Source organism: Vanacampus margaritifer, chromosome 20, assembly GCF_051991255.1.
Source record: "Vanacampus margaritifer isolate UIUO_Vmar chromosome 20, RoL_Vmar_1.0, whole genome shotgun sequence".
Lineage (NCBI taxonomy): Eukaryota > Metazoa > Chordata > Actinopteri > Syngnathiformes > Syngnathidae > Vanacampus > Vanacampus margaritifer.
In genome coordinates, this window is record NC_135451.1 from 15985244 (window position 1) to 15997636 (window position 12393).

The 12393-nt window shown below is 42.5% G+C and overlaps 1 protein-coding gene across 4 annotated transcripts; it reads left to right on the forward strand.

The window, feature by feature from the left end:
* The first annotated feature begins 611 nt into the window (after positions 1 to 611).
* LOC144040701 (phosphatidate phosphatase LPIN2-like) lies at positions 612 to 12262 on the forward strand. 4 transcript variants are annotated; one of them, XM_077555107.1, is made up of 20 exons: positions 612 to 705; positions 2351 to 2569; positions 4350 to 4445; positions 4836 to 5095; positions 5610 to 5720; positions 5802 to 5931; positions 6044 to 6308; positions 7255 to 7354; positions 7434 to 7654; positions 7734 to 7827; positions 7890 to 7959; positions 9545 to 9628; positions 9725 to 9804; positions 9869 to 10007; positions 10069 to 10217; positions 10294 to 10380; positions 10455 to 10607; positions 10664 to 10778; positions 10849 to 10952; positions 11856 to 12262. In XM_077555107.1, the coding sequence occupies exons 2-20, from the start codon at positions 2363 to 2365 to the stop codon at positions 11998 to 12000; spliced, it is 2610 nt and encodes an 869-aa protein (XP_077411233.1). In that variant the 5' UTR covers positions 612 to 705; positions 2351 to 2362; the 3' UTR covers positions 12001 to 12262. The 4 variants fall into 4 exon arrangements, with proteins under 4 accessions (XP_077411233.1, XP_077411234.1, XP_077411235.1 ...); XM_077555108.1 differs by having other exon boundaries at positions 6047 to 6308; XM_077555109.1 differs by having other exon boundaries at positions 2351 to 2554.
* Positions 12263 to 12393: the final 131 nt, after the last annotated feature.

A 12393-nucleotide genomic window follows, 5' to 3' on the forward strand; every position in this document is an offset into this window, starting at 1 on the left:
GCATGTCACCGCCACAATAAAAATAATAATAAAAAAAAAAATGAAAATGAAACGTTCAGTCGGCCGACGAAGCAAATAGTGACGGCATGAAAGTCCATTTTAAATATTTTATAATAATATAATTTTTTAAAATTATATTTATAAAATATATGCATAGATTTACTATGATTATTTAATTATTAGTATCGTATATAATTATTGTACCATATTTTTTGGCTACATTATGCTCACCGCTATCTTATATAAAGCTTTAATTAGTCAATTATTGAATATCTTTGTAAATAACTACTTTGTTCAAACAAGCAATACACGAGTGCCATATCGGACACAATAAATCAAAGGATAGAAAATACTGTACGTTGATTAATATAAGTTTGGTTAATACGGTGATTGATATCTTGTAAATCAATAATTATATATTAACAGTGATAAACATATTTAAATAAATTCAATCAAGAAGTGGTAAATGGGTGCTTACCAATTAAACTAAATATAATGGAGAAAGTTATGTTTACTTTTCCTCGTAACACATTGAATTTTTGTTTTTGTAACACATTGAAATGTTTAATTAAGAGGTAGCTGCGGTGACGTCATGGCTATAGTCGAGTCACGTGCTGAGTTCGCTGCTGTTGGGATTTGAGAAGAATTTGAATAGAGCTCGAGGAGAAAGACGAGAAGGCGGCGGCAGGTGGTCCTCCCTGACAGGTGAGAACATCATCTAACATCTCACTTTACAAAAAAAAACAAAAAACGTCTTCCACTTGTTTGATCGTTTTCATAAAAACGACTCGAAATGACCTGACGTCATTTGTACTACTTCGTGTGGCTCGTTGAGTCAATGTGTCACTTTTCTGCTTGGCCAAAATGTTCTGACGGGCGACTTAAATGTTGTTAGTGTTAGCGCGAACATTCGTGGCGTCTTTTATTTGTATTTCTAAAAATATATATATTTAAAAAAGAAAGGAAGGAAGGAAAAAACGAAATAATTTTGTTAGATCCGAGCGCCGAAGTGTGTCCCTGAACGCCTCATGGTTTTGAAAGTCCTCGACCGCAAGTGGATTTTTTTTTCAGTCAAACGTTTATTTAATAAGATTTTTTTATTTATTTATGATTAGTTAGTACTAATGTTATACACGCAGCGGCCCCTTGAGTTAGTGTCAAACATCTGCCTTTACGAAGCTAATTATTTAAATCTATCTGTCTATATTCCCCTTTGTTGTTGTTGTTTTTAAATGTATTATGGCGCATGATAAATATGATTTTAATTTTGGACAAATAATGTGAGAATCTCACGTGTGTTGCCGCTTGGATGCGCAGCACACACGCAGGCGAGGGAAAGCTAGATTTGCAAAGTAATCTGCTCAACTGGATTATCACTACTTAACGTCTCGCTCGCCGCAACGTGTGTCAAAGTCAGGTTCGAGTTGTTGACCAGGGATTGTTGTTGTTGCTTTTAGAACCCTCTGACAGAGGGCACCTACGCTAGACACCAAAGCCTACTTCTCATGAACTCAAACTTTATGTTTGCCCCCCCCAAAAAAAAAAATCTAGCCAAAGTAGATATCAATATGAATCTTAATAATGTGCATTAAAACTAAAACTAAACTATTTTTGTCTCGCGCCATTTATCACAAAAAATTGCCGGAGCCTCATATTCAACATTTAAGATCAAACCAAAAAAAAAAAAAAGGTTAATTGATAATCATAAATGTCAACACAAATGCTTCCTGTATTTGTTTTTCCATGGTTGGCTTTAATGTAAATTTTAGTAAATTTATTGCTTTTGTTATGAAAATATAATTGTAACATTTTAATAGTATTTTCATGATTGTATTGTTATTGTTGTGCATTTTATGTTTATTTGACTAGTTTGACATTTACGATCTGTCTCGGGACTGCAGATGGAAAATTGAATTACTGAAATGTTTATTTATGTACTAAATCAATTAATAATGAGGTTGACAAGAATCTCACATTTGTTGAAGTAGATTTGCGGCAACTTTTTTTTTTATTTAAAAAGGAGAAATCAATAAAAAAATTCTTGAGATTTTCCAGAGTTTTAGAATATTTGCAGAAAAGTCTCTCGAGATGCGTCAAAGTCTCACAAGGTTAGCTGAAGACTGACGAGATTTTCTGGATTTCCCTGGATTTTTTTTCCAGTGTCACCAAGACTCAATTGTCTCAGATGATGCAAGATTGATTAAAATCTCCTGAGATTTGCTGACGTTTCTCAAGGTTGTCTTTTTCAAAACAATTAGGAAAAAAATGTACCTGTTGTCATAACTGTGTAGCGGATGTCGCACACCCAAGGAATGACTCGACAGAGGTCCGAAATGTGCCTATTTGTCAGGCGGCCATCGGCATGAACTACGTGGGCCATCTGGCCGGCCAGGTTCTGGTGACGGTCAAGGAGCTGTACAAGGGAATCAATCAGGCCACGCTGTCGGGCTGCATCGACGTGGTGGTGGTGCGGCAGCCCGACGGATCCTTCCAGTCTTCCCCCTTCCACGTGCGCTTCGGGAAACTGGGAGTGCTGCGCTCCAGAGAGAAAGTGGTGAGTGCCGCCAAGGTGAGACACCAATAGAAAAATATAATAATAAAAAAAAAGAGAGACCAATAGAAAACCACAGACGACTACAGAAAAAAAAGAGAGACCAATAGAATACCACAGACGACCACAGAAAAAAAAAAAAAAAAAGAAGAGAGACCAATGGAAAACCAGACGACCACAGAAAAAATAAAATAAAAAGAGAGACCAATAGAAAACCACAGACGACTACAGAAAAAAAAGAGAGACCAATAGAAAACCACAGACGACTACAGAAAAAAAAGAGAGACCAATAGAAAACCACAGACGACTACAGAAAAAAAAGAGACCAATAGAAAACCACAGACGACCACAGAAAAAAAGAAAAAAAAGAGAGACCAATAGAAAACCACAGACGACTACAGAAAAAAAAAGAGAGACCAATAGAAAACCACAGACGACCACAGAAAAAAAAGAAGAGAGACCAATGGAAAACCAGACGACCACAGAAAAAATAAAATAAAAAGAGAGACCAATAGAAAACCACAGACGACTACAGAAAAAAAAGAAGAGAGACCAATGGAAAACCAGACGACCACAGAAAAAATTAAATAAAAAGAGAGACCAATAGAAAACCACAGACGACTAAAGAAAAAAAAGAGAGACCAATAGAAAACCACAGACGACTACAGAAAAAAAAGAGAGATCAATAGAAAACCACAGACGACCACAGAAAAAAAGAAAAAAAAAGAAACCAATAGAAAACCACAGACTACAGAAAAAACAGAGAGACCAATAGAAAACCACAGACGACCACAGAAAAAAAAAGAAGAGAGACCAATGGAAAACCACAGAAAAAAAGAGAGACCAATAGAAAACCACAGACGACTACAGAAAAAAAAGAAAAAAAAAAGAAACCAATAGAAAACCACAGACTACAGAAAAAAAAGAGAGACCAATAGAAAACCACAGACGACCACAGAAAAAAAAAAGAAGAGAGACCAATGGAAAACCACAGAAAAAAAGAGAGACCAATAGAAAACCACAGACGACCACAGAAAAAATAAAATAAAAAGAGAGACCAATAGAAAACCACAGACGACTACAGAAAAAAAAAAAAAAAAGAGAGAGACCAATAGAATACCACAGACGACCACAGAAAAAAAAGAAGAGAGACCAATGGAAAACCAGACGACTACAGAAAAAATAAAATAAAAAGAGAGACCAATAGAAAACCACAGACTACAGAAAAAAAAAAAGAGAGACCAATAGAAAACCACAGACGACCACAGAAAAAAAAAAAAGAAGAGAGACCAATGGAAAACCAGACGACCACAGAAAAAAAAAAAAACACAGACGACCACAGCTGGACAACAGGCTCACAAAATTTGCCGATGATTCTCACAAGATTTACTGTAATAGATCTGATGAAGTCGAATGAGATTTTGCTCTTTGAGGTTTCCAGCAGGGGATTTGCTGAAGTCTTACCGAGATTAGCAGACATCTGCTGAACTGTTATAAAAAGAGTTTTATGAGATAAGCCTCCGTTTCATGAGGCGTAGTAACAATTGCCGGAGTCTCGTGAGATTTTCCGAAATCTCGCGAGATTCTCTGAAGTCTCACACAATTTGTCTCGGAAGATTCGGATCAGATTTAGCAAACGCTAAAGATGTTAGCCAAAATCGATTTTTGCAAAAATCGGTGTCGATTTGTCAAAGTCTCAAACGAGTACACTGATTTTGTGAGGTTGTAAAAGAACATGAAAAATATCAACGTGATCCACATTAAAGGAATGCAAAATATTTTTTTTATGATCTTGCAGATCGACATCGAAATAAATGGAGAAGTAGTGGAGTTGCACATGAAGCTGGGAGACAACGGTGAGGCTTTTTTCGTCCAGGAGACAGAAAAATATGATGTAAGTGACACTTAACTCTTTGACTGCCAAAAACGTTAAATAACGTTTAGTAAAATCCTACGGAGGAGCGCCAAAGACGTTAAAAGACGTTCACCAAGTTTTTTTTTTTTGGGGGGGGGAAACGGGTGGAGGAAAGCCTTGGCCAGCTGTGCTGAAAGTATCAAGCAGATCTAGTTAGTATAACGCCTATTTTTGGCCCCTAGATGGCAGCGATGACTCTTTTCTGTGGACCTTGAAAGAGCAGTCAAAATGCTTAAATCGGCCGGCACCCACGGCATCCCTTTTCTGAAAACGTCTGGCAGTCAACGAGTTAAAGAGACGCCAACAAAAAAAGAAACAAAAAATAAACGATTATGACTTTTTACCTTCAACTTCTTTTAATGCTTGCAGGAGATGGTCCCGGCCCACCTGGCGACCTCGCCCATCCCCTCAGACGACGCCCTAATCAAGAACCAAGAACCTGAGGGGAAGCAAGGTCGCCACCCCAATGGCCCGGAAGGCGGTCCCAACGTGGTGGGAAAGAAGAGAAAACGGCGGCGGCGGAAGCACAAGAGCGAGTCCCGCAAGGAGGAGCCGAGTCAGCCAGTAGGGGGCGAGCCGGAGCTACCTGAGCTCAGCTCCGACGAGGAGATAACTTCGCAAAGCTCGTGGCGAGTCGCACCCTTTGTATATCCCAAAATGTTTGTTGACTTTTTTATGGCAGCATGATGACCTAGTGGTTAACACACCTGCCTCGCATATCGGAGGTTCTTGGCTCGAGTCTTGGTTGTGCACAGGAAGGCTCCGGCTCGGGTCTATCTAAGGGTCGACCTTAACTCTTTGACTGCCAAAAACGTTAAATAACGTTTAGTAAAATCCTATGGAGGAGTGCCAAAGACGTTAAAAGACGTTTTTTTTTTCAAAACAGAGGTGAAACTAACCATTTTCTATTGTTGATTACTCAAAAACGGAATAAGGTAGAAACAAACTTTTTTTTCTGATGAAAGATGACAGTCCAATCTTTCATTTGGTAGTATGTGTGTTTCTATAGTCCAAACACATAATTTTCTGTGGACCTTGAAAGATCAGTCAAAATGCTTAAAATCGGCTGGCACCCACGGCATCCCTTTTCTGAAAACGTCTGGCAGTCAAAGAGTTAAAGAATATTGATTGGGTTTTTTTCAGGGTATTTTCAATGACGAAAGACAACGTGGAGCACTTCAGATATTCCGCAGCCAGCAGTCTGGAGTGGGACAGTTACCCTTTCTCCGACGGCGACTGGTCCCCCTACATCGAGTGAGTCGATAGTTTTGTCCATGAACCCGGCACAAGGACTACAGATCGGGTCACTCTGCGCCCTCTCCTGATGTGCTGCAGCGTGACGTCGGAGCCTGAGCGGGCGTCGCCCAACAGCGACTCGGAGCTGATGGCGAAGACGGCCGAGGGCATGCTCAGAGCCGACGCCCACATGCGGTGGAGCTGGGGCGAGTTTCCGGAATCCACCAGGGTAAGACTGAAGCTTGTTGCCAACCAAAACAAGACAAATATATATTTTTTTTAAATCTAACAAGATTTGCTGGAGTCTCATTTGTTGAATTTTCAAAGTATTCTTCTTAAAGCAGGTGACTAAAAGGGGGCGGTCTGGGAAGAAGGTGCGAACCATCACCCCCTCAGAGAGTACACATTTCCGGGTCATCTCCGGCCCGGTGGAGCGAGACGAAGATCTTCTCTGCGGCATTGTCAAACCCCAACCCCGGAATGCTGACCCAAGACCCTCCTCAGACCTCAGTAGGAAAGCCACTCGCAAGACCAGGTGGACGTCTTCTCCGCCCAGCCGCGGAGAATCCGACGCCAAGCCTGCAGAAATGGCCGTGAAGCGACGAGGTATGTCAAACTTGAGGAAGTCTCGTAAGATTTCGGTATATTCGAGTAGTCTCACAAGACCAGTCAAAAAGTCTCATGGGATTTGCCAAAGTCTAAAATTTGGCAGTCTCATAGTCTCACGGAAATTTGTGAGATTTGACATCTCAGTTAAGTCAGTCAGTTAATTTCTGAAACTCTCATGAAATTTGCCAAAGTCTCACAAGATTCTCTCAAATGTCTCATAAGAACTATCCAAGATGTCTCGCGAATCTTTTCAAAAAGTGTAACTAGATTCGCAATCAAGTCTCACACAAGATTTGCCAAGAAGTTTCACAGGATTCATCGAGAAGTCTTGCGAGATTTATTGCAAAGTCTCAAGAAAGTTTTATGAGATTTGCAGAGAAGTCTCACAAGAGATGTCAAAAAAATCTTGTGAGATTCGGCGAGATGACTCACAAATTTGCCGGAGATTTGCCAAAATCTCACAACATTCTCACAAATTTGCCAGTCTCGCAAGATGATTTGAAAAGTCTCACAAGATTTGCGAAGGAGTTTCACAGGATTCATCGAGAAGTCTTACGAGATTTATTGCAAAGTCTCGAGAGATTGTCAGACAAAATTTCACAAGGTTCGCAGACAAGTCTTATGAGATTTGCAGAGAAGTCTCACAAGAGATGTCAGAAAATCTTGTGAGATTCGGCGAGATGCCTCACAAAATTTGCCAGACACTTGCCAAAATCTCACAACAGTCTTGCAAAATGATTTGAAAAGTCTCACAAGATTGGTTCAAGTCTCACAACCGCTGCGACATTTTGGGTCTACTTTGCATCTCTCAAAACAAAACTGGTGTTAAGAAGACAGAGCAAAGACAGGAAGGATGTGGCGTGCGTGAGAAAAAGGAACCGGAAGCGAAAGAAACCCAAGTCATCCTTTTCTCAACATGCTACCACCGCTTCCCTTTATCGAGGCGTGAGAAAGAGGAGTCAACATCAGGGGCCAGAAGACATCTACCTGGACGACCTGAATGCACTTGAACCCGATGTTGTCGCTCTCTATTTCCCCAAAAGGTAAACATGCTACCATGGTTCATAGTAGAGTGGTTTAAAAAAAACAAACAAAAAAAAAAACGCCCACCTGTGTCTCCAGCGAGTCCGGCCACCTTGCGAGGCCCTGGCCGGAGACGAGCGTGGCGGGCGGTAGGAACTCGGGTTCGCAGTCGCCACAGTCGGTGGGCGGCAGCAGCAGCGGCGGCGGGAGTCTCGGGGACAGCGGGGCCGAATGTCTTTCCGACTCGGCGGTTGACCTGCCCGACGTCACGCTATCGCTTTGCGGCGGCGGCGGGGGCGACGACTCTGAAATTGACAGCGGTAACCAGCAACGTTGGCGCCGCCCTATAGGATGACAACAGAATGCAACAAATGACATTTTATGTTCAATTTCCTGCAGAAAAATTCCTGGAGTCCATCATCAGCTATCACGAGTTTGTGGAAAACCCTGCCGTGATCGATAATCCCAATTTGGTGGTTCGGATTGGACACAGGTGACCCTAGACTTCCTGATGTAACATTATTTGTCATGATTCTAATTTGGTATCTCTTCCAGATATTACAACTGGACTCTGGCGGCGCCGCTCATCCTCAGTATGCAGGCTTTCCAGAAGAACCTCCCAAAGGTTCCGTTGATTTGCTCTTTGTCATGTACAATACGCCTATCAGGATTTGAGTAAAAAGTCTCAGGACATTTTCTGGTATTTGTTAACGTCTCAAGAGGTTTGCAGAAAAGTCTCATGAGATTTTTGTTGAAGTCCTACAAGATTTGTTAAGAAGTTTAATGAGATTCGTTGAGGAATCTGAAATTTGTTGGAGAATATCGTGAAATTTGTGGATGTGTGGCGAAGTCTCAGGAGATTTAGTGAAGTCCCACAAATTGACCAAAGTCTCACAAGATTCCCCAAACTTGTGAGATTTGCCAATTAGTCTCTCAGGATCTGACAAGAAGCCTCACAGGAGTCGTCAAAGTCTCTTGAGATTTGCCAATTAGTCTTACCAAATGTTGGGAGACTCTCATGAGATTTTTGTTGAAGTCCTACAAGATTTGCTAAGATGTGTAACGAGATTTGTTGAGGAATATCCTTGAGATTTGCCAAGAAGTCTCACCAGATTTGTTGAGGAATTCTAACAATATATGGGGAGAAGTCTCATGAGATTCAGCGAAGTACTACAAGTTTCGCCAAAGTCTCACAAGATTTCCCAATTATTCTCTCAAGATCTGCCAAGAAGCCTCACGGGAGTCGCCAAAGTCTCTTGAGGTTTCCCCAATTAGTCTTACCAAATGTTCGGAGAGTCTCATGAGATTTGTTGAAGTCCCTTAAGATTTGCCATAGTCTCACAAGTTTTGCTAAAGTCTAACAGGATTTGGCATTTAGTCTCATGAGATTTGTTGAACCCCTACAAGATTTGCTAAGATGTGTAATGAGATTTGTTGAGGAATATCCTTGAGATTTGCCAAGAAGTCTCACCAGATTTGTTGAGGAATTCTAACAATATATGTGGAGAAGTCTCATGAGATTCAGCGAAGTTCTACAAGTTTCACCAAAGTCTCACAAGATTTGCCAAAACTTGTGAGATTTGCCAATTGGTCTCTCAAGATCTGCCAAGAAGCCTCATGGGAGTCGCCAAAGTCTCTTGAGGTTTCCCTATCAGTCTTACCAAATGTTGAGAGAGTCTCATGAGATTTTTGTTGAAGTCCTACAAGATTTGCTAAGATGTGTAATGAGATTTGTTGAGGAATATCCTTGAGATTTGCCAAGAAGTCTCACCAGATTTGTTGAGGAATTCTAACAATATATGTGGAGAAGTCTCATGAGATTCAGCGAAGTACTACAAGTTTCATCAAAGTCTCACAAGATTTGCCAAAACTTGTGAGATTTGCCAATTAGTCTCTCAAGATCTGCCAAGAAGCCTCACGGGAGTCGCCAAAGTCTCTTGAGGTTCCCCTATTAGTCTTACCAAATGTTCGGAGAGTCTCATGAGATTTGTTGAAGTCCCTTAAGATTTGCCATAGTCTCACAAGTTTTGCTAAAGTCTAACAGGATTTGGCGTTTAGTCTCATGAGATTTGCTGGTGTCGAAAGATTTGCCAAAGTTTAGCAAGACTTGCCGAAGTCTCACGACATTTCGCAAGTGTCTTAAGATTTGTCAGTCTCACAAGATTTTTAGAAGTCTTACAAAGAGTTATGACCTGCTGCAACACATGCAGGCCACAGAAGAAGCCTGGGTGAAGGATAGGATGCCCAAGAAGTCCGGGCGATGGTGGTTCTGGAGAAAGAGCAGCGTCAAGCAGGTAGTCGCTTGCACGTCTTCAGAATTTCCCAACAGTTTTTGCATTGCAAATATATTATGCAAATGAGCTAGTGGGGCACCCCTGCTTTGCGTTCAGTCATCCACAGAGAGCAAGCTGGAGCGACAGGAGAGTCTGACCAATGAGAGTTCAGCTCTCAACTCGGGCCCTCAAGCACAGTGAGTCACCTTAAAGCATGATAAGACCGACTTTTGGGTCCGGAGCCAAAAACTCTTTCTTCAGACAGAAAACCTCGGAGTGGTCGAGTGATGATGAAACTAAAGAGCTCGACGACGCGATCGGCGGCCGGGCGTCCAGCGCGCGTACGGAAGCCCCCGGCCCCGCCTACAGGAAGTCCCTGCGCCTGTCGTCGGAGCAGATCGTAAGACCCGATCTCGCCAAGCTGGAAAAGAACAGCGCCGACATTCCCTACGTCTACGCAGGAGGCTTTGAAACTGAGGGACGGTCCCAACGACGTGACGTTCAGCATCACCACTCAGTACCAGGGGACGTGTCGCTGCCAGGGTACCATCTACCTGTGGGAGTGGAGCGACCAGGTGGTCATCTCCGACATCGACGGCACCATCACCAAGTACTGCCGTCGTCCTCTTCTTTTGTGGTGTTTGTCATTGTCAGGTCTTCTTTTCTAAGCGGTCTCCTCGTGGCAGGTCGGATGTGTTTGGTCACATCTTGCCTCAGCTCGGCAAAGACTGGACGCACGAAGGAATCGCCAAGCTCTACCACTCCGTGCACCAGTACGCTCGCACCCCTTTTCTCGGTGCCCCAAAAAGGGCTCCCAATCACTTATCGGCCTCCCGTTTTGTGTCAGGAACGGTTACAAGTTCCTGTACTGTTCGGCGCGGGCCATCGGCATGGCGGACATGACGCGGGGCTACCTGCAGAGGGTCAACGACGGGGGCACGCTGCTCCCCAGGGGGCCGCTCATGCTCGCGCCCAGCAGCCTCTTCTCAGCCTTCCACAGGTAAACAAACTTTCCTTGCTGTGACTCCACGCGTGACGACTTCCTGCTCTCGCCAGGGAGATGATCGAGAAGAAACCCGAGAAGTTCAAAGTGGAATGCCTGTCGGACATCAGGAAGCTTTTCTCGGCCAGCGCGCGTCCCTTCTACGCCGCCTTCGGCAACAGAGAGAGCGTGAGTACTCGCTGTGCTTTTTATGGAACAAATCTTCACCGCGTTCTTTCCACTTTTTGTGACCGTCCAGGACGTGTTGGCCTACCGGCAGGCGGGCGTGTCGGACTGCCGCATCTTCACGGTCAACCCCAAAGGCGAGCTGATCCTGGAGCAGACCAAAGGCAACAAAACCTCGTGAGTGGCCCTCTAGAAAACCCCAAAACGTATAAATACGTTTTAAATACTTTGCCCGTCACTCCCAAAAACGTATAAATATGTTTTTAAATATTTTGTCCATCACTCCCAAAAACGTATTTATACGTTTATTTTTTAATTTTTTATTTTTTTTAAATGCTAAAGCAGGTCGCTTAAAGCTAGTGTTGTTCCGATACCGTTTTTTTTTCCCCCCCAGATACAGATTCCTATACCAAGTTTTGCGGTATCGGCATTGAGTTGTTGTTTTTTTCTTCATTCATTTCTTCATTGGTTCAGAGCATATCTTGGCTCGGCATGCAGTGAACACAAGACACGAGATGCTGTATCCAAAATTCTATATTAGCGTCGAAAAAATAATGGTATGTTAGTAATTGCCGATAACACTGTTTTATTGCAGTATCCGATACCGGTATCAGAACAACACCACTTGAAGCAGTGGTAGTTACAAAAACGGCCAGCAGGTGGCAGCAGAGTATAAGAGCTCAACCAAGGCCATGTTGCAACAAGCTCCTTTTTCCAGTGTTTTCATCAGGTTTGTGAATAAGGATGAAACGTAGCTATATTGTAATGCTAATTGCTGCAAAATGGAAACCGATACAAATATACTTCTTTTCCTGATGAAAGAGTTAAAAATGTTCACACCAAATACCAACAAAATATCAGCTCTCCAAGTACCACCGTTATGACCAACATTAAAATACATGCATAGTTGGCAAGTCCAAAATCTGGAGGGAAAAAAACTGCAAATCACCACTAGATAGCACTTACACTGAGTGTTATACTACAAATGTGATAAGGCCTTTTTTTTTTTAAATATACAAAATGAGTTCTTGCCTGTTCAGCAGTTTTGTGCCGCTCTTGAATGGTCCTTTTCATGCACAGGTACACGCGTCTGAGCGAGCTGGTGGAGCACATGTTCCCGCTGCGTAGCCGGCAGCACGCCGCCGCCTTCTGCTACCCCGAATTCAGCGCCTTCTCGTACTGGAGGCAGCCCGTCACGCACGCCTGCTTGGAGGAGCTGCTCTGACGGGGGGACATCTGTTAGCATTAGCATTAGCAGCATTTTGACTGCGCATTCGATGGAGTTGACAAATACGCGGTGTATGTGAAGACTTCTTTCTGTGAAAGAAAATTTTTGGGGGTGCGAGGAAATCACATGCATACTTGTGCATTTTTAATGTAAATGTTGTGTTTAGTTTTATGTGTGATTAACTTCTAAATGTTTTAAATGACGGGGTATGTGCTTAGTGATGTTTACATGGCGCTAATAAAAGCACAAAAATATGTTAGGCAAAGTTGTCTTTATTATTTTTAAGTGGAACGTGTTGTAGTGTCTCGTCATACCTTCGGTGACCAGTAGGGAACGCTGTTGTCACTGCAGAAACTAATAGAGACTTTCATAAATTATGAATACTGCATA

What these genes read in the sequence shown, in the direction of transcription:
- LOC144040701 (XM_077555107.1), top strand. Translation starts at nt 2,363, where the DNA reads ATGAACTACGTGGGCCATCTGGCCGGCCAGGTTCTGGTGACGGTCAAG. An exon ending in ATCGACGGCACCATCACCAA is followed by an intron (nt 10,218 to 10,293) that starts GTACTGCCGTCG and finishes TCCTCGTGGCAG; the next exon opens with GTCGGATGTGTTTGGTCACA. An exon ending in CTCTTCTCAGCCTTCCACAG is followed by an intron (nt 10,608 to 10,663) that starts GTAAACAAACTT and finishes TGCTCTCGCCAG; the next exon opens with GGAGATGATCGAGAAGAAAC.